General features: G+C 43.7%; 3 protein-coding genes across 5 annotated transcripts; 2 read left to right on the top strand and 1 right to left on the bottom strand.

Moving 5' to 3' along the window:
* Positions 1 to 1,401: 1,401 nt before the first annotated feature.
* ctps1b (CTP synthase 1b) lies at positions 1,402 to 14,440 on the top strand. The gene is made up of 18 exons (XM_056601425.1): positions 1,402 to 1,684; positions 2,648 to 2,829; positions 3,123 to 3,293; positions 3,604 to 3,704; positions 4,539 to 4,655; positions 6,887 to 6,970; positions 7,308 to 7,388; positions 7,639 to 7,790; positions 7,916 to 8,048; positions 8,423 to 8,511; positions 9,405 to 9,499; positions 9,873 to 9,935; positions 10,035 to 10,078; positions 10,199 to 10,295; positions 10,795 to 10,850; positions 11,450 to 11,546; positions 12,346 to 12,490; positions 12,716 to 14,440. Exons 2-18 carry the CDS (start codon positions 2,664 to 2,666, stop codon positions 12,792 to 12,794), a joined length of 1,770 nt encoding a protein of 589 aa, XP_056457400.1. The 5' UTR covers positions 1,402 to 1,684; positions 2,648 to 2,663; the 3' UTR covers positions 12,795 to 14,440.
* Positions 14,441 to 14,540: 100 nt separating this feature from the next.
* Positions 14,541 to 19,921, top strand: rab42b (RAB42, member RAS oncogene family). 2 transcript variants are annotated; one of them, XM_056601428.1, is made up of 3 exons: positions 14,541 to 15,382; positions 15,575 to 15,802; positions 16,659 to 19,921. In XM_056601428.1, the coding sequence occupies exons 2-3, from the start codon at positions 15,585 to 15,587 to the stop codon at positions 17,122 to 17,124; spliced, it is 684 nt and encodes a 227-aa protein (XP_056457403.1). In that variant the 5' UTR covers positions 14,541 to 15,382; positions 15,575 to 15,584; the 3' UTR covers positions 17,125 to 19,921. The 2 variants fall into 2 exon arrangements, with proteins under 2 accessions (XP_056457403.1, XP_056457402.1); XM_056601427.1 differs by having other exon boundaries at positions 14,541 to 15,802; positions 16,659 to 19,917.
* taf12 (TAF12 RNA polymerase II, TATA box binding protein (TBP)-associated factor) lies at positions 17,236 to 21,643 on the bottom strand. Of its 2 annotated transcripts, none has more exons than XM_056601430.1 (6): positions 21,467 to 21,626; positions 20,926 to 21,126; positions 20,093 to 20,170; positions 19,433 to 19,547; positions 18,760 to 18,848; positions 17,236 to 18,299 (listed from the first exon to the last, which is right to left on the bottom strand). In XM_056601430.1, the coding sequence occupies exons 2-6, from the start codon at positions 20,995 to 20,997 to the stop codon at positions 18,264 to 18,266; spliced, it is 390 nt and encodes a 129-aa protein (XP_056457405.1). In that variant the 5' UTR covers positions 20,998 to 21,126; positions 21,467 to 21,626; the 3' UTR covers positions 17,236 to 18,263. The 2 variants fall into 2 exon arrangements, with proteins under 2 accessions (XP_056457405.1, XP_056457404.1); XM_056601429.1 differs by having other exon boundaries at positions 17,341 to 18,299; positions 20,917 to 21,126; positions 21,467 to 21,643.
* Between the last annotated feature and the right edge of the window lie 318 nt (positions 21,644 to 21,961).

Below are 21,961 nucleotides of genomic sequence, written 5' to 3'. Positions count from 1 at the left end.
TATAGTAATAATAAGGCACATTCATTACAATATCTTAATCACTTAAAGGAAATGACAAAGTGACCATAAAGGCTCATTAAACCCCAGAGTAGACACACAACACAAGGCACAGAGACCTTTGACTAGTCTCTGTCATGCTGCATTCCTGGCCAATATAACCTCTGGGATAACTTAGTAGGTCATACTAACTGTATAATAATGATTTCACATTGTTTTGTGTGTGTGTTGCTATGATTGGGGTTGTTTTAGGGATTGTGCGACTTTGAATTAGTAATAAAATGTCTCTCTGTTGGCATCACTTTATCTAATTTTCAGTTTATTCCAAAGATCTATTGTTTTTTTCGATATTGTTTTTATAATCGTAATTAAAACGTTATCGACTAATTTCAGAAGTACGACCATCTTTTCCTTGGAGCCGTTTGTTATTTTGTAACTGAGTAAATAGCGACATCTGCTGACCGATCAGAAACATGCCACAATTAGCCTTTTCACAGATGGAAAGTTCCAAAATGTCTACCCCTTGAGGTCTACGAACAGGTCTACACAAAAAATGTAGACCATTCATGAAGAAGCTATGGGCATCAGGTGGTGTTTCCCTGCTGTTTAACAACTTTCTGAGTAGCTCTACCTTCATATATTTTGTCTACAGGCCTAATGTAGGCTACATTGTGTCTGTCAGACCTGTAATGGCAGTCTTCAGGTCAGGAGACAAGGAAAGAAACGAACTAAATGACTAACTCTAACATAATCTATTGAGTGTATGTATGTATGTATGTATGTATGTATGTATGTATGTATGTATGTATGTATGTATGTATGTATGTATGTATGTATGTATGTATGTATGTATGTATGTATGTATGTATGTATGTATGTATGTATGTATGTATGTATGTATGTATGTATGTATGTATGTATGTATGTATGTATGTATGTATGTATGTATGTATGTATGTATGTATGTATGTATGTATGTATGTATGTATGTATGTATGTATGTATGTATGTATGTATGTATGTATGTATGTATGTATGTATCTGTAGCCTACTAATAAGTGTAATAATAGAACTGCATGATGACTGAGAATGAGTGTGATTAATTACATAGCCATTAAAGTGATCTTGGAACTGGGTAGTGTCTTCTTTTTGTAAAAATGTGCCAATTGTGAACCCATATCGCGGAACAGCCCGAGATGAAGCCTCGAACGTCATTTCGCCTAAGTGAATCCTACTCGATACCAGAGCCCGTCTCATATTAGACATTCTCTGTCGATACCTATAATATGTCCATGGTCGATACGGAGCTTCGCTGGGGGGAGGAGCCGAGGTACTCGACACATGCCCCGATGCCTTGACGCAAAGCATAACATCACTACTACGTACTACGTAAATTGAGTCGCATTGACAAGCTCCCAGCGCCGGAAGCTCTTCGCAATACTCGCTAAGCAACACATGTGGATAGAACAATGCATTCTGAAGGAACCGGCGATTAGTCGAGCCACCCTTTAGTGATCTACACATATGTATCCACTGGGTCAGCTAGCGCAGCAGTCAGCTTGTGGTGTGTTCCACACGTGTAAACCGCCCAACAACAGCGAGTATTTTAGTACCAAGTGGGAAGAAACGGGAAGAAGAAGACTTTTATTTATAGAAAATACTAGATTCCTGTGTACCTCGATAAAGGGTGAGTTTGTTCAAAACAAACCGGCCTTGTTTAACCCTATATCTTGGCAAGTAAGTGACCTGTAATGGCCACATGAGTGTTCGGACATTCCAATAACAAGCATTATAGACATTGCATATCCTGCGATGTTTTAACGATTATCTGAACTATTGGAAATAGCCATGTGTTTTTTTTATTATTCGGAGTTCATCCGATTAAGACGTCATAAACTACTTCGGTATCTCTCGACCCGGTTGTACTCTCTCTGTGTGCCAATCAATTGTACATATGGACCATGACATTTGAAACTGTCCAACATTAACGAACCCATCAAATATTTAACATGCATGTTCAAAATAATGTACCACAATAGGTGGTATTTGCCAAATACCACCGATTGTGTTTTGTTGTTCCCGCCATTGACCTACCATGACCCGCAGGAAGGACATGGTTTACGCGGGTTTTTTAACCGCCTACTTCATCATTGTGGCAGTTTGGTGGGAAATATGAATATGCAGGACTGACATGTATTGATTGTTTCCTCATTGGGCGAAAAGTGAACCTGATAAAAAGCCAAAGACATGGCCAGTTTACCTAAACACGAAGGTGTTTAGAATACATTCCCTTCAGTTGCACGTTTGTTTTATTTCCGTGTGTGTGTGTGGGTGTGGTAAACTAAGAATAAAATCACCTTGTAATTCGAACAGTAAATTAAATAGGATTATACTGATTATTCTGGTCAGCCCTGTTCAGTTGGTGCAATAACCTATTTGGCTGGTACATTTGAACGCATGAGGGGAAAGTACAGCTCTCCTTTTCAAGAGAGTTGTAGTACTGTAAACTCTTAAAGCCATGGAAATATACGGTAACCTAGGCTTTTGTAAACTTTGTTTTGCCATGTGTCGCTTGAGAAACTGGCAGTTTCAAAGACTCAAAAAATCTCCCATTAATAACCTTTGCCTCCATTCTTTCTTTAAATTCCAGTGTTTCCTCTGCCACTATGAAATACATCCTGGTCACTGGGGGTGTTATATCTGGTATTGGTAAAGGAATCATTGCCAGCAGCATAGGAACGATTCTCAAATCATGTGGGCTACGTGTCACCGCCATCAAAATCGACCCTTACATCAACATCGATGCTGGAACATTCTCACCGTATGAACATGGTGAGATAATAGTGTGCCCTTTCTCCCGTACTTCATAGGTTAAAGCCTCGTTTTTGATTAGTGTGCTCTATTCTCATTACAATAGACATTTGAGCTGTCTTTTTGAACACAAGTTGTCATACTGAGGTAATGACAGAGATATAATGCATATTTAAAGGCATAATGTTGTGGTCAAACAGTATTCCTACCTCGTCCCTGATGATGTGTATCCATAAACTCACTAGGAATCTTGAGTTTGACCCCTATGCTGAATCGTAGTGAAAGAGTCTGCGTGTTGAATGTGTGTGTGGCAGGCGAGGTGTTTGTGCTGGACGACGGGGGCGAGGTGGACCTGGACCTGGGCAACTACGAGCGGTTCCTGGACATCCGTCTGACCAGAGACAACAACCTGACCACCGGGAAGATCTATCAGTCGGTCATAAACAAAGAGAGGAAGGGAGACTACCTTGGCAAGACGGTGCAAGGTGAGGCTACTGGGGTGACCCAGGTACTTTCCCCCGGTGGTGGTTGGCCCGATGTCGGACTGCTTAAACTTGACTTTTGGTCAAGATACAGTTGGGTGTTTTGGGAAAGTGTGGAAGCACCTTAAGAAAACCTTATTAACACCTTATTACAAGTAACTAAAAAATCAAAAGCTCATAAGATACAGCTCAGCATCATGGTAAATCCTTCTATAACTTTGTTTTCGAGTAGATTATGTATTTCTTAAGGTGTGTGGGATTTTATTATGTTTGACCTATTTCCATGTTTCCCCATGTCTCTGCCTGCCCCCAGTTGTTCCCCACATCACAGACGCTATCCAGGAGTGGGTGATGAGGCAGGCCAAGGTGTCAGTTGATGAAGACGGTGTGGAGCCGCAAGTCTGTGTGATAGAGGTAGAGAGACAATCTGTGAGATGGAGAGAGACAATCTGTGTGATAGAGGTAGAGAGACAATCTGTGAGATGGAGAGAGACAATCTGTGTGATAGAGGTAGAGAGACAATCTGTGTGATAGAGGTAGAGAGACAATCTGTGAGATGGAGAGAGACAATCTGTGTGATAGAGGTAGAGAGACAATCTGTGAGATGGAGAGAGACAATCTGTGTGATAGAGGTAGAGAGACAATCTGTGAGATGGAGAGAGACAATCTGTGTGATAGAGGTAGAGAGACAATCTGTGAGATGGAGAGAGACAATCTGTGTGATAGAGGTAGAGAGACAATCTGTGAGATTGAGAGAGACAATCTGTGAGATGGAGAGAGACAATCTGTGTGATAGAGGTAAAGAGACAATCTGTGTGATGGAGGTAGATGGACAAGTCTGCGTGCTGGAGGTAGATAGAACAGTCAGTGTGATAGGTAGATGCATGTTTTGAACTTGCTGCTTGCTAACAGCAATTCCTGGCTGTTGGTTGCCATGCCTCTTGGACTTTCTGTTCACCTGATAGCTCGTTACATTACAGTAAACGAGTCTAGCAGGAGCAGAATGCTGCCGGCCACAGATGAGTTGATTTACACAGAGAGCTATGCATAGCACATTCCTAAATCGTCATTGTTATTGTCACTGTTGTTATTGTCACTGTTATTATTATTTCTATGATCATAAGAACTAGCAAATCCTTACTGCATTTAAAATATATATGTTTTCTTCTCCTGGGGCTATGTGACATGACTAGCACCGTGGGGATGTGTAATCCTGTTTCAATGCGCTGGTGTTTTGTGTGTCAACAGCTGGGAGGCACTGTGGGCGATATAGAGAGCATGCCCTTCATCGAGGCCTTCAGACAGTTCCAGTTCAAGGTGAAGAGAGAGAACTTCTGCAACATCCACGTCAGCCTGGTGCCACAGGTACGGACCTCTCTTTACCCTGTTCACACAAAGCACGCACCGACATGAAACAATGGAGCTGTTCTTAGAACTTATAATTTTCCCAGGATGAGGGAGTGGTTGCATGCTTGACACTGTAGGCATGCTTGAACCTAGGGCTGTGCACGGGTACACGTGTACACGTGTAACCGGTTAGTAGATCATAACCGTTTAGGAAAAATAAGTAAACGAAAACCGTAAAAAAAACAAAAAACACTGCGCCATTGTTTCAATGGGAATCGCGATTGTCTATACTTTCAACATAGTTCACATATTTATAATTCGAAATTCGTCCCAGCCTTTATACGAAGGATACTAGTTTAGGGTCTATAGCATATAACCGCTTTTTTCTGATTACAGTTTAATGTAACAGTAAGCTGACAACATCCTAATTAACACCGCAACTGCAAATTAACCGCACAGGGATAACCATGGCAACCGGTCAAACATGTTCTTTTTGCGATCATTCTGCTCGCGCATCCGCCGTGTTGCTAAACAAATAATCCCCCTATAGCGCGACTGCGGTTCACTTTAAAAAAAATCTATACTTTTTTTCATTAATAAAAAGAACGGTTAACCGTGTACACGAAAAAAAAGGGGTCGTGTAACCGTTTTTTGTATCCGTTCACACCCCTACTTGAGCCTAACCTCTGCCCGCTACTTAACTATATTTATCTAAAAACGTTGACTGTAAGGAACTATGCAATATCAACTGGGGACTCCATCCTATCATTGATTTTGTCGACCATGCCACATGCCATTAGTTTCATACCTGCCAAAAAATGATACTCTTACGATAACCAAGACAGTGAAAAAAGGCCAACAACCACTTATCCAACTAGCTCATTAATTACCTGAAGGAATTTGTTGCTGCCTCAGTTTCCATGTCCACGGATGGTTTTACTTCTTCTGTGCTGGCTCCAGGCTTGCTAAAGTTAGCTGCGGGGCTATCAAACTTAAGGTTATCAAACACGGTACACTCCTTCATGCTTTTGTGTGTAACCCAGTAGCCGCGTTTACATGGCACATCTGATCCGCATAGATTTCTATGCGGCATAGATCTGTTCCTAAAATGTGTTCCGAATGTACTGTATACATGGCAGTAACAAAAGTGTCCGTTATGTCTCTCGCGCACACCTGACACATCTCTGGACCGGCGGCGACATAATGGATGTCTTATCACTATCGGGGATTTTAAATTTGATTTTAATGAAAGCACAGCAGGAGAGAGCTTTTCTCTGCCTGCTCCTTCAATTAAGAAGGAGCAGGACAGCGCAGCAACGTCAATTTCTCGTCAGATCTTTATATTTACCCTAAGCTCCGCCGCAAACAAGTGGAATTTGGATGCGAGTCCGCAGCCAAGACTGGTGGGAGAGAGTGGTCTTACGGGAATTTAGTGACCAGGAATCCTCGAAGGTCCAATTGCGCACTACTGCTGATGCCATCTCTCTAAGTTAAGAAGTATTTTAACGTTCAGCCTGTAAAAGTACTAGTAGTAGCCGACTCATTTACAGTTATTTCGGACGCGCGCGGACACGTCATTAATAAACACCCATGTCCCGTCGCTAAGCAACCGGACACGCTTACCGGACTACTTTTACGGAGTGATAACAAAGACGTGAATCAGGCAATAAATCCACTCTCCTTGACAGTGGTGAAGTTCGGTGTGCTTAAAAGTACCGACGGAGCTCAGTGGACCAATGGCGAACTACTGCGGCTGCTCTAAGTTTAACCCCAATCTATTCGGAATAAGTGTATACATGGCGATTGAAACGGACTACACCACCTCTTCTATTCGGCATAGAATCTATGCCGAACAAATAATTAATTCCGAATGAACAGATATGTCCATGTAAACGCGGCTAGTGTGTTCTCAGGCTAGATGTGGCTAGCTGGGCAGCTTTGCATTTTGCATTACAACTACTGCAGTGAGGGTTGTCTGCATCCAGTTTGGAAAACTGTAAATAAACACACTGGCTACCGCTCTTGGCTCTCCATTGCCCTGCCTGTGTTGGAACGCACACATTTTGAACTCTCTCTTTCTCTCTAATGTATACTCTAGCCTACATTTGAGTTCTGTGCCCGAACCCTTACCATCAACGACACTAACCTTGAACTGGAGTATTTCAGTTATTTCATTGTACACATGTTCAATAAACATTCCATTAACCCAGGTTAATAACTATGCTGGTGTGTTTCCGTTCTGTCCCCAGCCCAGTACCACAGGAGAGCAGAAGACCAAGCCTACCCAGAACAGTGTCCGAGAGCTCAGAGGGCTGGGCCTGTCCCCTGACCTGGTGAGTTTGGTCACTATGGAAACCAACTGACCGGCTCATGACCAAGCTATGTTTGTGATTGGTTGTTGGAGATGATGGAAGCAACCAAAAAATTTGAAAAACACATGACAGAGGTGGTTAAGTATAGTTGTTGGGTTTTTGCCTTGGAAGACCAAAGGTTCTGCATCCAATTCTGTATGTATGTGTATTTAGTAAGTGGCGATGTATAACAGCTTAAGCTGCTAAATGACTCAATAAAAAATGAGCACATCATATTCGGTATCATGTACAGTGGGATTTGATTTAACTTTTAGTGGTTTACAGATTGTGTGCCTTACCCGCGTTCTCTGTTTGTTAGATCATGTGCCGCTGTTCTACGCCACTAGAAACCGCTGTGAAGGAGAAGATCTCCATGTTCTGTCACGTGGAGCCAACACAGGTATTGCCCTCCTAACACTTCTCCATGGCAATAAGAACGACTCGTGGCCTGAAACTTCAAAGTAACAGAACTATAAATCGAATGGTGCTCGTATATCCCTGAAAGAATTCCAGAACCGTCCCCTTCTAGGAAACATGACACGCAGAACACCACGGGATTTGTAATTCATCGATGACAATCGTACATCGGTGACAATCAGTCATCCAGTGACGGATACTGTAACTAACTAGTGTTCTGTGTTATCCCCCAGGTGATCTGTGTCCACGACGTGTCTTCCATCTACAGGGTTCCCCTGCTCCTGGAGTCCCAGGGCGTGGTCGGTTACTTCTGCACCCGCCTGGATCTGCCCGTGGAGACCCGGGCCAGGAAGATGCTCACCAAGTGGAAGGAGATGTCAGACAGGTGGGGAGGAAGGAGCCATAGGACAACGTTTGCATTTAGACTGGTTGTATGGGTCCCCTGTTTCAGTTTAGTTTCTTGGAGAAAATAAAGTGTGAGTCAATGTGTCTTTGTGTGTGTGTGTGTAGATCTGACCGGCTGCTGGAGCACGTGTCCATAGCGCTGGTGGGGAAGTACACCAAGCTGTCTGACTCCTACGCCTCGGTCATCAAGGCCCTGGAGCACTCTGCCCTCGCCATCAACCACAAGCTGGAGGTCAAGGTACCACGCACACTCTCGACATACACACACAGTCTGTGGATTAGTCATTCAGCTGCAAGACCTTTTGAATTGTACAGGAATCCTGGATGAATGGATAGCACTATGTGGGAGGAATGTATATTTCTCTATTCAGGGTGAAGTAACCCCTTTGGTAAGGTTAAAGAATGAATGCAAGCAAAACCTTACCATGAGGGATCGCATTAAATGCAGGTTTTGCTTGACTTGTTAGGCTACTCTTACCCTTGGAAACCCTAGCATAAGCTGCTCTATGCTGATGTGTTAACTGTATTTGTATATGGAGTGAAGCCTGTGTTGATCGAGTCTGCCGGCCAGCCGCCCCCCCACCACTCAGTGTGCCTTAATGTGTGTCGCAGTACATTGACTCAGCGGACCTGGAGGCCGCCACTCTGCAGGAGGAGCCAGTCAAGTATCACGACGCCTGGCACAAGCTCTGCGGCGCTGAGTGAGTCTGGCTCTCGACGCGGCCCCCTAGACCCCCTGCTCTCTTTCTGAAGAGGTTCATTTGGGAACTCACTTTAACCTGTCTCCCTGGCACCACGCTGGAAACCACTAGAAAACAGAGAGTTTCCCTCTCAAGCGTGGATGCAAAAGTTATTTTAGTTGGCTAGAAAATGTGGCCACTGGTGATCAAACCCAGTACTGCTCTTTAGTCCAACCCCCTAGCCACTACACTATCCTTACCCCCCCCGATACTGAAGATATAGAGGCACCACTTAAAAGGCCACTTAAGAGGCATCAATTATGTAATCAAGAAAATGTGTGCAAAACTTTGCAGTCAGAAATTAAGATAATTGTGTTGGTTTACTAGTGTATTATTACCACTATTCATCCTTTTAAAGTTTAAGTGAACCCCCTGTTTCAGCTCGATTCAAACATTGGGAGATATTTTACACTCTGAGAGTTCTAGGAAGGAGAGGGTGGGCTTATTATCGCCATGCCATGGTTGCGACCAGTGCGATCTTTGATTCTATTTTACAACCCATCGTTGGTATGGGCAGTAAAATAAGCAAGGTTTTATAAGAAATGCGTCACACACCTTGTCGTTACACTCTAAGCATCTGGGAAGCTTAACCCACACTTGCACGCTGACATTAACATCAACCTCAGCCCAGATGGAACTTCACGGATCCAAACAATATGACCTTCTCTACCAAGTTGAAGGTCCTTATAAGACAGTTTAATGTGTTGTTGTTTAAAATGTTTAAAACTGAAAAAGAGAAGAGGGTGACTACCCTTTAGTAGTTGCTGGTTGAGATGAAACCAAAGACGATGGTCTTGTTCAGCCTTCCCAGCCCCTCTCCACCTGACTGGATACCTGGTGTGTTGTGTCTACAGTGGCGTGTTGGTACCGGGGGGCTTTGGCGTGCGGGGAACTGAGGGAAAGATCCACGCTATCAGATGGGCTCGCGAGAAGAAGAAGCCCTTCCTCGGTATGATCGAACCCAAATCCCCAAGTCGCCTCTTCCTAGCACTAAAATGCAATCGTTAAATACAACCGCACACACTGGCACCCTCTAGTGGTTAAACGGATCAATTACAGAAAACAAATCCAGACTTGCTCGGGGTTTAACCACAAATAATCCACACTCACGTTCACAATCACAGCCAGCAGAAATACCTTTTATAAAGTAGGGGGAACAAGAAACGACTTGAAACCTGAAACCCTATCACGTAGACCACAGTATTTCTTGGGGAGATGATGCATAACAAATTTAGATGTCGAAACACACCGAGCAAGTTAACGTACAACCCTTGCTCCCCTCCACCCTTGTTGCTCATGGTGGCGTGTCTTGTTCTCCACAGGCGTCTGTTTAGGCATGCAGCTGGCGGTGTGCGAGTTCGCCCGCAATGTTCTTGGCTGGGCCGGTGAGACATCTCATTTGTTTTGACACTCTTGAAAGTTCATTGCGTAAACCTTGTTGAATGTGTCAAGGCAAGTCTTCTGTGCGCCCTGTCCGTTTTCAGACGCCAACTCCACCGAGTTTGAGCCAGAGTCCAAGCATCCGGTGGTACGTGAAGTATTCGGGCTCTCCGTCACACACACCAGCCATAGTGACCTCGTCCGTCTCCTCAGTGTTTTCTATTGTGCGAGGCCTGTTTCCACATCCAGTGTACGCTTGTGTCCCCAGGTGATCGAGATGCCGGAGCACAACCCAGAGCAGATGGGCGGAACCATGAGGCTGGGCAAGAGGAGGACCATCTTCAAGTCCAATAACAGCGTCATAAGTGAGTGGTCCTAACCGTAGGTGCTATTTAGCAGACCCATTTTTCCAAAGTGACTCTCAGTGTTATTCTCCATGCATGTCATCCAGGAGCAGGTAGGGGGGAAGCATGTCTAGATGATGCCTAATACAGATGAGGTTGGCAACAGACATACACACATACTCTTTTCTGCCCGGGTATGGCTTGTGGGGGCACAGGGTTGTGTAGTGGCTAGGCCAGGGCGTTCAACTCACAGCTGAAAGGGACTGTGTTTGATCCCCAGTGTGTCCAACCTCTACCTGTACACATCCTTAATGCAGGAAGCCTGACCTCTACTGGCTTTTTCATGATGCATTTCTCAAGTTCAGTGTGAGTCACTTGTCACTGCTGACTGACCAACCCGTCAAAACCCCCTCATCTGATAAGTGGTTATGTTGGATATTGTTTTGGTGCAGCCAAAGTCTCCTGCACTTTGAGACTGCTGATTTGTAGCATTTCTCATTCTTCTTATAATTTCTTCTAGGAAAGCTGTATGGTGATGTGGAATTTGTGGATGAGAGACACAGACACAGATTTGAGGTAATGTATATAGAAAATATTGGTTCGCAAATTAATGTCACAAAAGGACATAACAGTAATGTATGCTAATAATAACACAAGGTATAAAAATCAAAAAACAAAATATTATTATTGGGTCTCTAGCCTGAAGTTACACATAGTACTATTAAATTGAGTGCTGAAAGACGAATAACATTTTTAGCTGGAATTCAGTATGTACACACACTCACGGCATGGATGAGGGGGGTTATGATAAATGGGTGTGCATTATTTTGGAGACATTTGTTTTTTGAGGATGTTTCCATATTCATTAACTTAAACCTAAATATGATATTACCTCCAATATGTCCTAAACCATGTACAGCGACCCTGGTGACTGACGGATACCAGATTGTGATTTGTTGAACTGATATATTTGCTGGCTAGATCGGTAACTATTAGTCCAAATTAATTAATTAATTAATCAATTCGATACGTTAAAAAAACAAAATCTCTTTGCATGCATTCAGTCCCATTGGGCTCCATGATTAGGATTTTTTGTCATGGGAAGAAAATAAAAATCCCAACAAACGATGGCGGTCGATGTAAAACAACCTCAAATGTCAACGTTGGTGTTTCAGGTTAACCCAGATCTGAAGCACCACTTCGAAGAGAAGGGCCTTCAATTTGTGGGTGAGGACGTTGACGGAGAAAGGATGGAGGTCATTGAGTTGGAGGGTGAGTTTGATCTTTGAATGTGCACCACCCGGACATCATATTAATACATGGTTCAACAAAACCAAATTCAGTTTTATTTAAAAACGTCATGCAAGTTTTACACTGCAGCCATCACGTTTGCTCCAAATGTATTCTATTTTTTCTCCTTTTTCATTGTCTTTTAAATTTTAGAGAGAAAAGTCCTCGGTTAATTGAACCGTGGGTCGATTAATTTTATTCCTTGCATAAAAGTAATCATTTTGGAACAAAAAAAATGATGGCTCCAGTGAAAAAGTTAGGGAGCAGGTATACTTCTTCTAGGACTTTGGAGAATAACCATCACAAAGTAATAGTTTCAAAGTGTAAGCCTTTGTGAGTGGGCAGGGAAAAGTCTGTATTATAAAACTTCCAATCCACTTATTTCCCCAGAGCTTAAAAGTATAACTTATTTGCTTTCATTAATTGTTACAGTAAAGGAGGGCTATTAGGAAAATACGGTGCAATACATGGCAGTAGGGATGGGAATTGGAGCTGGAAGCCCCCGGGCTGGTCCTTCATCACATTAACTCTCCCCTTGACTTTCACCAGGAACATTAGACTGGGCCGCCCTCCAACATGTTCTGGCTAATTTTCCATCTCAATAAAAGTCTATATGTAAAGGCTTTTGGTTGTGTGTGTGTGTGTGTGTGTGTGTGTGTGTGTGTGTGTGTGTGTGTGTGTGTGTGTGTGTGTGTGTGTGTGTGTGTGTGTGTGTGTGTGTGTGTGTGTGTGTGTGTGTGTGTGTGTGTGTGTGTGTGTGTGTGTGTGTGTGTGTGTGTAGATCATGGCTACTTTGTGGGTGTGCAGTACCATCCAGAGTTCACCTCCAGGCCCATCAAGCCGTCTCCTCCCTACTTCGGTCTGCTGCTCGCGGCGGCGGGGAAGCTGCAGAGCTACCTGCTGAAGGGCTGTCGCCTGTCGCCACGGTAACGCACTGTCCTTCGCCCTGCACATGTCCGTTCAGCCTCAGAATAGACCCCCACTTGCTATTTCCTTTTACTTCCTCAAAATAGTTTGTTTTAGTCACTCAACGTGTGTGTGTGTGTGTGTGTGTGTGTGTGTGTGTGTGTGTGTGTGTGTGTGTGTGTGTGTGTGTGTGTGTGTGTGTGTGTGTGTGTGTGTGTGTGTGTGTGTGTGTGTGTGTGTTGCAGGGACACTTACAGCGACCGCAGTGGCGGCAGCTCTCCGGACTCTGAGATAGCTGATCTGAAGTACCCCTCTTTGTCGTAGGCACATCACAAGCCCTCCCGTCCACCTAATCACAGACGGGAGTGCCTCGTCCTCTCTCTCGCATGGGTCCCATCATTCTGTCTGCCTCTGTACCTCATGCCCTATAGCTCATTGGTCAAAAGAGCTGCCTCTCATCTGGCTCTTATTCATGCACCTCACAGAGAATAGAGGGGCGAGTGGGAATACTGTTATTCCAAAAGAAGAGCTCCCTCACGAAGCAACCAAGCGGTTTTTATAGACGTTTGGACATTTCCACAGATGGCAATATGGTGAATATTTTATCCTGCCTTGGGGAGCTGGTGCAATCAACTCTGATGTTTCTTCTGAGGTTTTTTTGTGTTGCAGTAAAATGCAAATGCTGTTGAATTAACATGTAAATGTTATGGGTGAAATGCTTCCTTTGAGCGTAATGGAGTTATGTTGGCGAGCAGGGCTAAATGCATTACAGAAAAGGTGGAATTCATGGTCCTTGCACAATGTATTTTTTCATGGAATATGCCAAGGTTAAATTATATGGAAATGATGTAATGGTAATTTATTTCAAGCAGTTACAGGAAAACAATGTTTTAGCAGTAATATTTTATTATCTGTATTATTTGGACAGACACGCCTGTGTTGACTTCATATTACCCCATTTTTGTGTAAAATGCAAATGTTACACAAATGTAATACTGTTCTACATAGTCTGTGGTGAAATATTATGCATATGCACCTCCAAGGACTTTATTTTAGCTATTTATAATATCTTTCACTGCATTGCATGGTGTGTGTGTGTGTGTTTGTCGATCTAACGAAAAATATAACTTTTCCATGCCTGATTAAATAACCCTAACCCGTTTGTTAATTTTGCCACAAAATAGACAAACCGTTAATCTCCTGATTGATTTTACATGACAAATATTGTTTACTTTTTATTGTTAAATTCAATTAAAATAAAACATTGTGTTCTTTACTTTCAAACTGTTGCAGAATGTATTGAAAGAAGTCACACGATTGCAGCATTGCCAGTATTTGGCAAGTCTTAAAACAAACAAACTAAACAATCTTAATGAGGGACCCTGTCAATATCAACGTACCAAAGTCCTTCAACAGTACACTACTCACCATGTGACTTGGGGCAGGTTAGCAAACGGTTAAGTCAATACTGGCTCGTGATGGGTGAAAAGGCAGAGCATCACATGAGAGAATGCTACTGAGAACACGCCCGATAGGGAGAGCAGAGCGTCTAAACAGTGACGCTTCAGTGACCTCCGTTGATCAAACAAGATACCGGTCAGCTACCATCATGCCAGCTCCCCCAATCACATGACCTCGCTTCTCAAGCTCTCAAATTGTTTGTTGTGGTAGGTTGAAATATACAGTGTATGTTTGAACGCTTAAAACCCTAGTGACAGTGTGTATAATGGCTGTTGGACCTGTCACGGGTAACATGAAGCATTAGACTTTATAAACACAAAATGTATCATATCTGCTTTCTTTCAACATGTCTTATCTACATCTTTCTGAAGTGTCTTGCAGAATTATCACAGTGAGACAGTTCTGCTTTCTACATGACTCATCACTGTCTACTTTGAAGCGTCTAACTGCCCTTATTAACCACCAATCTTGTTTAAATAGGCCTGCGCCACATCTACAGTGGAGTCCATTCCCCAGCAACAGCAGAGTTCAACGGGGCCTTGACGTCATGACATTTAAGTCATGACGGCATTCTATTTAGAAATACAATGCAACTGACCAATCATGAGCAAACCCCTCAAAACCAGAATAGAACGGAGACCCTGGGCCCCTTCCTTCCTGCCTTCCTTCTTTTCTCGATGTTTACCACGCAAGACACCGCCCATTCCTCTGACTCACTGTAGATTCTTACAACGGCAAATACTGTACTTGCATACACACTCCATGGGAGAGGCCAGTGTATGGACGTTTGTGTGATTGGCTAATGCCTTTTCAATGCCCAACCGCAGGGTTTGAACAGGAACTCAAGGCCTGCATTAATATGGTGAAATAAATGTGAAGACAACTTCCCCTCCATCAGACATCCTGTTACCCCTCCCACCTCTCAACCCTCCCTTTTTCAAGTATCAACAGGCAAGGGAGAAAACTTTACACACCCGCACCCCTTTATTGCGGTGCACTCATCCCAGTACCGTGCATGCATGACTGGAGCAGCAGCTACCGTATCCACAGTCCAGGGAGAGGACTGACACTCAACACCTTTTGGTGGGACATTTTAAAACTCTTTCCAAGGCTTGGTTGCTACTCAGAGCTGGGATATACACTGGAATCGTCCCAGGCGGACAGAGATAGAGAGGGGATTGGTCCTCCGGAGACCCGGGCCGGGGCGTGCTGTTGATCTTTGAGGGAAACGGAGAGGGGAGAGTCTAATCTGTCCCGCTGGAGATTTATGACCACGCCGCCAGCCCTCATCTCTGCCTCTTCCTCGTCTGTGTGCGGATAGGGAACCAGCCTGTGGGAACCTGTTCCTAGGCTCCTGCTCCTCCCACCCACCCACCGCCAGCAACTTCCTCACCCATTCCCTCCTCCCCCACAATGGAGAGAAACTGGGTCTGGATTTCCCAATCCTGAAGGCAAGCATCGCTGTTGTTGATGTTGATCTCCTCCACCGTTCCCGCCTGCCTGTTCTCCCTTGGTTTGCTCTCCACATTGAAGAACATTCTTTTGGTTTTGTCGACCATTTAGATATTTGGTTGACGAGCCAGCCTCGCCATAGATACTTGATATTATCGTCCATGTGTTGAACCCTTCCTGCCGCCGCACAGGCCGTCAGACATGGACCTGTCCCTGTGGCAGTACCAGTTCAGGATCATCATGCTGGGGGACTCCACGGTGGGGAAGTCCTCGCTGCTCAAGCGCTACACGGAGGACGCCTTCCTGGAGAACATCAACCAGACGGTGGGGGTGGATTTCTACGTCCACTTCCTGGAAGTGGAGCCCGGCGTCCGCATCAAACTGCAGTTCTGGGACACGGCGGGCCAGGAGCGCTTCAGGCAAGACCCCAACTCTCTCAGCATGGGAGAGCTGTGTTGTCATGAGAGACAGACAGAGGGAGGGGGGTGGACGATTGATTATGTTTAAAATAACGTCAACATGGTTGAGTGATGATGTTGGAAAGCCTGGGATATATGGAGTCAACCTAGAAGAGGCCTTCTTCCTCTGTTTGCACTACGGCATACAGGACAGTGTAGTGTGTTTATTGTTTGCTGCTGCTATTTCAACACATACCCACATGCTGTGCAACTTGCAGCAATGTGTTTAATCAAGTTTGCTATTATTCTTTAAGTCCAACAAGGATAATTCATTTTTCAAACCTCCCTGCCAAGGCACCACTTGTTAATTCTGCAAACTTATGTCGCTCAACGTTGAGGAAGTTTCTCTTCAAGAGCACTCCGCAACAGGAATTAATGATCAGAAACTCACTGTTTGACATCTGACCTCATTAAAGATCAAGTCAATTATAGGTGTTGTGGCGTGATTCTCACAGAACAGGTTTCCCCACCAGCCAAGCCTGCTGCCAGGGCAGTCTGAAAGAATGGGCTGCTGTTTGATGAATAGAAGCATTTTGATAGAAGGTTTATGTTTGAAGTTCTCATATGGCTACGCTTGTCCGTCTCTTTGGCTATCCAGATCTCTCATCTTTATTGTCGCTGCCATACTTTAGAAACCCACCTAGTTAAGTACAATTCTTCAATTACAATTACCTAGTGTAAAGATAGCCTATAGTTAATACAATATAATCTTGACTCTGAATTTCAGACTGGGTATGAAAGAGGACGATGCAAATCAATTTCATATTTCTAAGATACTGCAAACGTTGAACATTTATCTACTTCCCCCCTCCCCTAGGTCTGTGACGCGTTCCTACTACCGCAACTCTGTCGGCGGCCTGCTGGTGTTCGACGTGACCAACCGCGCTTCCTTCGACCACGTGAAGGACTGGCACGACGAGGTGTGCGAGCGCGTCGTGCCGCATCGGGTCATGTTCACCCTTCTGGGCCACAAGAGCGACTGCGATGCGGACGACCACAGCGAGAGGGTGATCAGCCGGGAGGAGGCGGAGAAGTTAGCGAGCCGCATGGGGATGCCCTATGTGGAGGCGTCGGCCAAGACGGGCAACAACGTCCAAGAGGCGTTCGATGTGCTGAGCCGGCGGATCTACGACGGCCTGCTCAGCGGAGAGGTGGAGCTCCGCGAGGGATGGGACGGCGTGAAGTGCACGACGCCCCAGGGGTTGAACGTGCAGAGGGAGGGAGCCGCCGGGCAGCCGCAGACTGCCGACGGAACCAAGCGCAAGAAGAAGTGCTGCGGATGAAGCCGGGTGGGGTCAAAGACTTGTGTAATTATCCTTCTTTGCTGAATGGTTAGAAACCGCATGAGTCAATCGCAGTGACTGCCGACAAGCCTGAGCTTGTCGCTAAATAGACTGTCTGAAGAATTACCGTCCTTTTCCTAAAAGTGTTATTTGTTGACAACATGACAGCATTGCAACACACTGATGTGTAGCCTACATCTTGTTTTTATTTATGAAATAAAAACGATTTAAGTAAAGCTACCGTAGGCCTACAAAGAAAACCAATTTACTAATTTAATCGATCATGCCCCTACAGGAACTATGATGAATGCATCGTCACTATCAATCAGGATTCATATGGCCCAGACATAACTGGATAATTATATCGATATATAAATGAATAACTGGCAACTAGGTAACTAAGTATACTACTAGATTCAAACACAGTGCCAAACACATACACAAAAAAACCTATTTTTAATGACGTATTATTTTGACAATTAAAAAGAAAACTAAAAAACATTATTTGGGTTGGGACAAGAGCGGAGATTAGCCAAAACAACAATTAGGTAACGAATAATCCGGTACTTGTAAAATACTTTCAACAGCAAGATTTTTTTTTTCCACTAAAGGAAACCAATTCTCCTTACACTTACTAACAATATCAAAACACAACATGAAAGCAAAAGTAGTCTTAGTACTAATAATAATAATAATTAAAAAAAAAACACACCATCCCATACACGTGTACTCAATGTAAAAAATAATTTGCCAAACAAAGAAGAATGGGATTGTGAAGGTACTGGCAAAACAACTAAACATTAAGAGAAAAACCAATGGGTGAAGAAGAAACATATTTACCCCATACCCTCCCATCGTAATACCCGTTACCCTAGCTAACCAATATTATCACATACATATTTTGTATGTAACCCAACCCACTGTGTCCAATCATCTCCTAGTATGTTACACTGGGTGACCAATCATCTTATAGTATGCAACACTGGCTGTTCAAACCTCGTCGTTCACAACCCATACCTTATTTTATTGTACCTCCCCCAATCATCGAATCATCCTTGGTGGACAAGCCATGTTGAAAACAAGGAAAACATTAGAAAGATCCCTATGGATGGGTACGGAGTACAGTGGAGCCGTCATTTTTACTTTTTGGTTGTCTTGCGGATCAGTGCCATCCTCTGAAATGAGAGAAAATCACAGTATAAATTGTTATTTGAACACAAGTTGGCCGTTTCTTTCCCCAACCATCTTTTTAGATCCCGTTCCATTAAGCAGGATATCTTTAAAAATCCCAAAATTATTATTATATTCATATAAAATAATATACAATTATATATTGTCGTCAGTCAGTAACCTGTGACAGTCCCCCCCCCCCAATTATCCATTAAATTAATTATTAATATAATTATTATTTTATATGGTTCTATTGAAATTATTTGACACATCACTGCTGGTTCGGATTCACCATCTTGTGAACATGGTGAAAAAGGAATAGAGCAAATCAAATCTGGTCACTGACTGAAACCCGAACCAGTATGGTGAAAAGAAATTGCCCAATTTAACATCAAAACACATTTTGTACCACACTCTACCCTTAACGCGGCCGTCACACAGAGATACCCCTTCACATGCACTGACCTGTTTGTGTGCCTCTGTGGTGCAGGCCTTCTTGAATGGCCGGATCTCCTCTGAACCGTAGCCAGGGATCCACATGTTCCACTGGCGCTCTGGCAGCGAAACAACGATCATTAGTCAACCAACAATCAACAACGCAGCTTCTCTCCCCAAAAGGACAAATAAGGACGCTTGTACCCAAAGCATCCGCCAAATTTCCCACGTATCATGTGTCACGCGGATCACACTCGACGCTTGTATCCAGTGTCTTCAAATAAACACTGTGCATTGCTAGCATGGGTGGCTGCAGTGGGAAACAAACCCGTAACCCTGGCAATGTGAATGCCATTCTCTACAAGTTGAGCTTGATTGAACCAACCAAAATGAATGCTCAATAAAAAATTAAGTCTTGACGCTTGATTGTACTTGATGAAACCATTTCATTATATTGCCGAAGAGAGAAGTATCTTTGTGCACGCAGTGCAATTCTCAGAACATAACATTTGCAAGACATTGCCAAACAGTTACCTGCACCTTAAATCGCATACATCTGATTTCACTACTCAAGGAAGTCACTTAATGGGTATATCCATCTGCTAAACGCCTAGCTTTGGCCTTATGTGAGCACACATCATATCGACCATATTTAAAGCTTTTCTCCTTACACCAAGAGTTAAGCGAGCCAGCAGGCACTCACCCAGGTGTAGCTGCACATCCTTCACCTCCAGGGTGTTGGACTTGCGGTGGCGGGCCAGCTGGCAGGCTGCCGTCACCACGCTCTCAATGAAGTCATCGGCAATCTGCAGCAGCATCTGAGAGGGGGGGCCGTACAGTGAGTGTGTGAGTGAGTGGCTGGTGGGACCTGGGTGATACATTTATCTAATATCAATATGGTGACGTGATAGAGCGATGATGTTTTGGGGATTGGGCAATGATAATATTGCAATAATATGCAAATGTTTGCCAACTTCTAGAAGGGGTATTACATCATAGTAAAGCAATATTCTTATCTTATTATTTGAGAAAACTGAATTGAATTACGAATCCTTCTATCCGATTTGCAAAGAAGCCAACTGAAAAATGACACTTTCTCCAATACTATGTGAAGGGAATGCAAAATAAAGCATCCCCTCCCTCCCTTTAATCAATCAAAATATTGGATTGAAATATGGTATTGAAATAGGTCCTGCCACCCGCACTCGATCAAATGCTATTATGATGATGAATAAGCCAAAAATATACAAAAAACATAAATACATATTGTGTATATTAATTTAAAATGATTATCTCTTGTTTTCTTGGCATTCTTCCTTCTGATGCTTGTAACCCATGAGTTTAATTAACAGTGGACGCCCACCTCCTCCACGTCCTCGTCCAGCTGCTCATTTGGGTCGATCTCCCTCACCAGGTCCTGCAGCTTCTTCTTAGTGAGGACCTAATGGGACCACAGGAGGCAGCATTCACAGGACCATTAGACTGTGTATTCACATTACTCTCATAGCTCTATCAGAAGCTCTCTCACCATGTTGTGATATGCTAAAAGCTAAGCTCGATTTTGAAAGTATCCAACCGAAAAGATCTTCCTATCCCTTTAGGCCTTCCTCCAATGCCACTCTCCCAAAACAGCTAGCTCGCTAGCTTAAACTATAGGTCTGCCTAACTTGTAAGTCTTCAGTCATGCGCAGAGAGTGCCTGGGCAGAGTGCACCCGGGTAGCCGGGTAGGTAGACAGACTCGTGAACCATCCAATAATTTCAACCAGGGTGAGTTCCATAATTGGACAGATTTATTATAGGCCTGCAACAGCCACGGTACTGGATAATAATAATAATAATAATGATAATAATAATAATAATAACAACAATGGATTTCATTTATATAGGGCTTTTCTAGACACTCAAAGACGCTTTACAGTGAAGGGGGGACCTCACTAACCACCACAATCACAATTTTTTTTTTAAAGAGCATTTGATCTATTGATTGCTGTTGGGATGCAAAGGGAATTGCCTACCCTGGCTATAAAAAGGTACCAGTGAGTCTTCAATGAGTCCAAGGAATGACATCTATAATTACATATTAAATTAATACATTCAAAAACCGTAATACGGAATTGTGAATATCTGCATTGAACCCATTACGTGTTTTCTTAATATCAACATCGAAAATACTCATGAAGACAAACCTGCGATACCTCCGGGCTGGCGCGTCCCGCAGGACCAGGAATCATGAGGGGCTTCACCGGGGTGGCGGTGCTGTTAGCCATCTGGACGGCCACAATTAGACGTGTGTTATTACTTCACTGCACTGACCGAATGCCTGTGTTGTACGGTATGTGTCAACGCCTGTGCGTTAATCAGCCAAATTGACGAAATCCACGCTTCAAAGGCTGTGTCTGGAATAAGAAAGAGACAAAAAACTATTAGAAAACGGTGATCGGTTACACTTAAAATATAGCTGTTGATATATGTCTAACGATATGCATATATCGTCAGAAATCCTGTACACCACCGATATATACAATTCTACAGTAACCATTACAAGAGAAAATGGAAACAATTTATAACACATTAACACACAACTGGTCACATTCAAAATGTCATGGATTAGTCGTGTACAATAGTTTCTGGAGCTAAAAACAATAGCAGTATTCTGAGCCCCAGCTACCTGGGCTCAGCCACACCGGCTACAGCCCGCTCTCTGCTCGATCACACACCGCGTATTGTGCTACTCACCAGATGGACAACCTCTACCTATGCATGTTTTAAACGTCGTTGCAGTGACAACAATAATTCGATTAAAATAACGTATCCTAACTGACTTCAGACATTAGCACGAAAGGATTTTGGTGGTGTTTTAGCACTTCCGGTTCCTGTTGTTGTGGGGGGGGGGGGGGCGCGCGGCTCTACGGAAGCCCCCTGGTGCCACGCCGGGTCTGTACCGTAGCGCGCACCGCTGTTGGGACACGCGTCCCCTAGCGACCATATAAGACTCAATCAATTCCATCCATCCAATAATATCAATAAAGTTGTGTCCTCTGTTCTTGTTTTAATTGCATGTTTTCTTCTGACTTCAGGGACTAGTTCCCTTTTAAAAATATTACCTTATCGTACTTTGTCAAAATGATTAACTGATTTACAACATCCAAGAAAATATTTACGAGGGGACGCTTCTCACGACAGGTGCACTCGCGCCTGATTTTTAAAGACAGAAAATGAAGTGCTGCATTT

The sequence above is a fragment of the Gadus chalcogrammus genome, chromosome 11 (genome assembly GCF_026213295.1).
Source record: "Gadus chalcogrammus isolate NIFS_2021 chromosome 11, NIFS_Gcha_1.0, whole genome shotgun sequence".
Classification (NCBI taxonomy): Eukaryota; Metazoa; Chordata; class Actinopteri; order Gadiformes; family Gadidae; genus Gadus; species Gadus chalcogrammus.
This window is presented reverse-complemented; position numbering and strand designations above follow the sequence as displayed.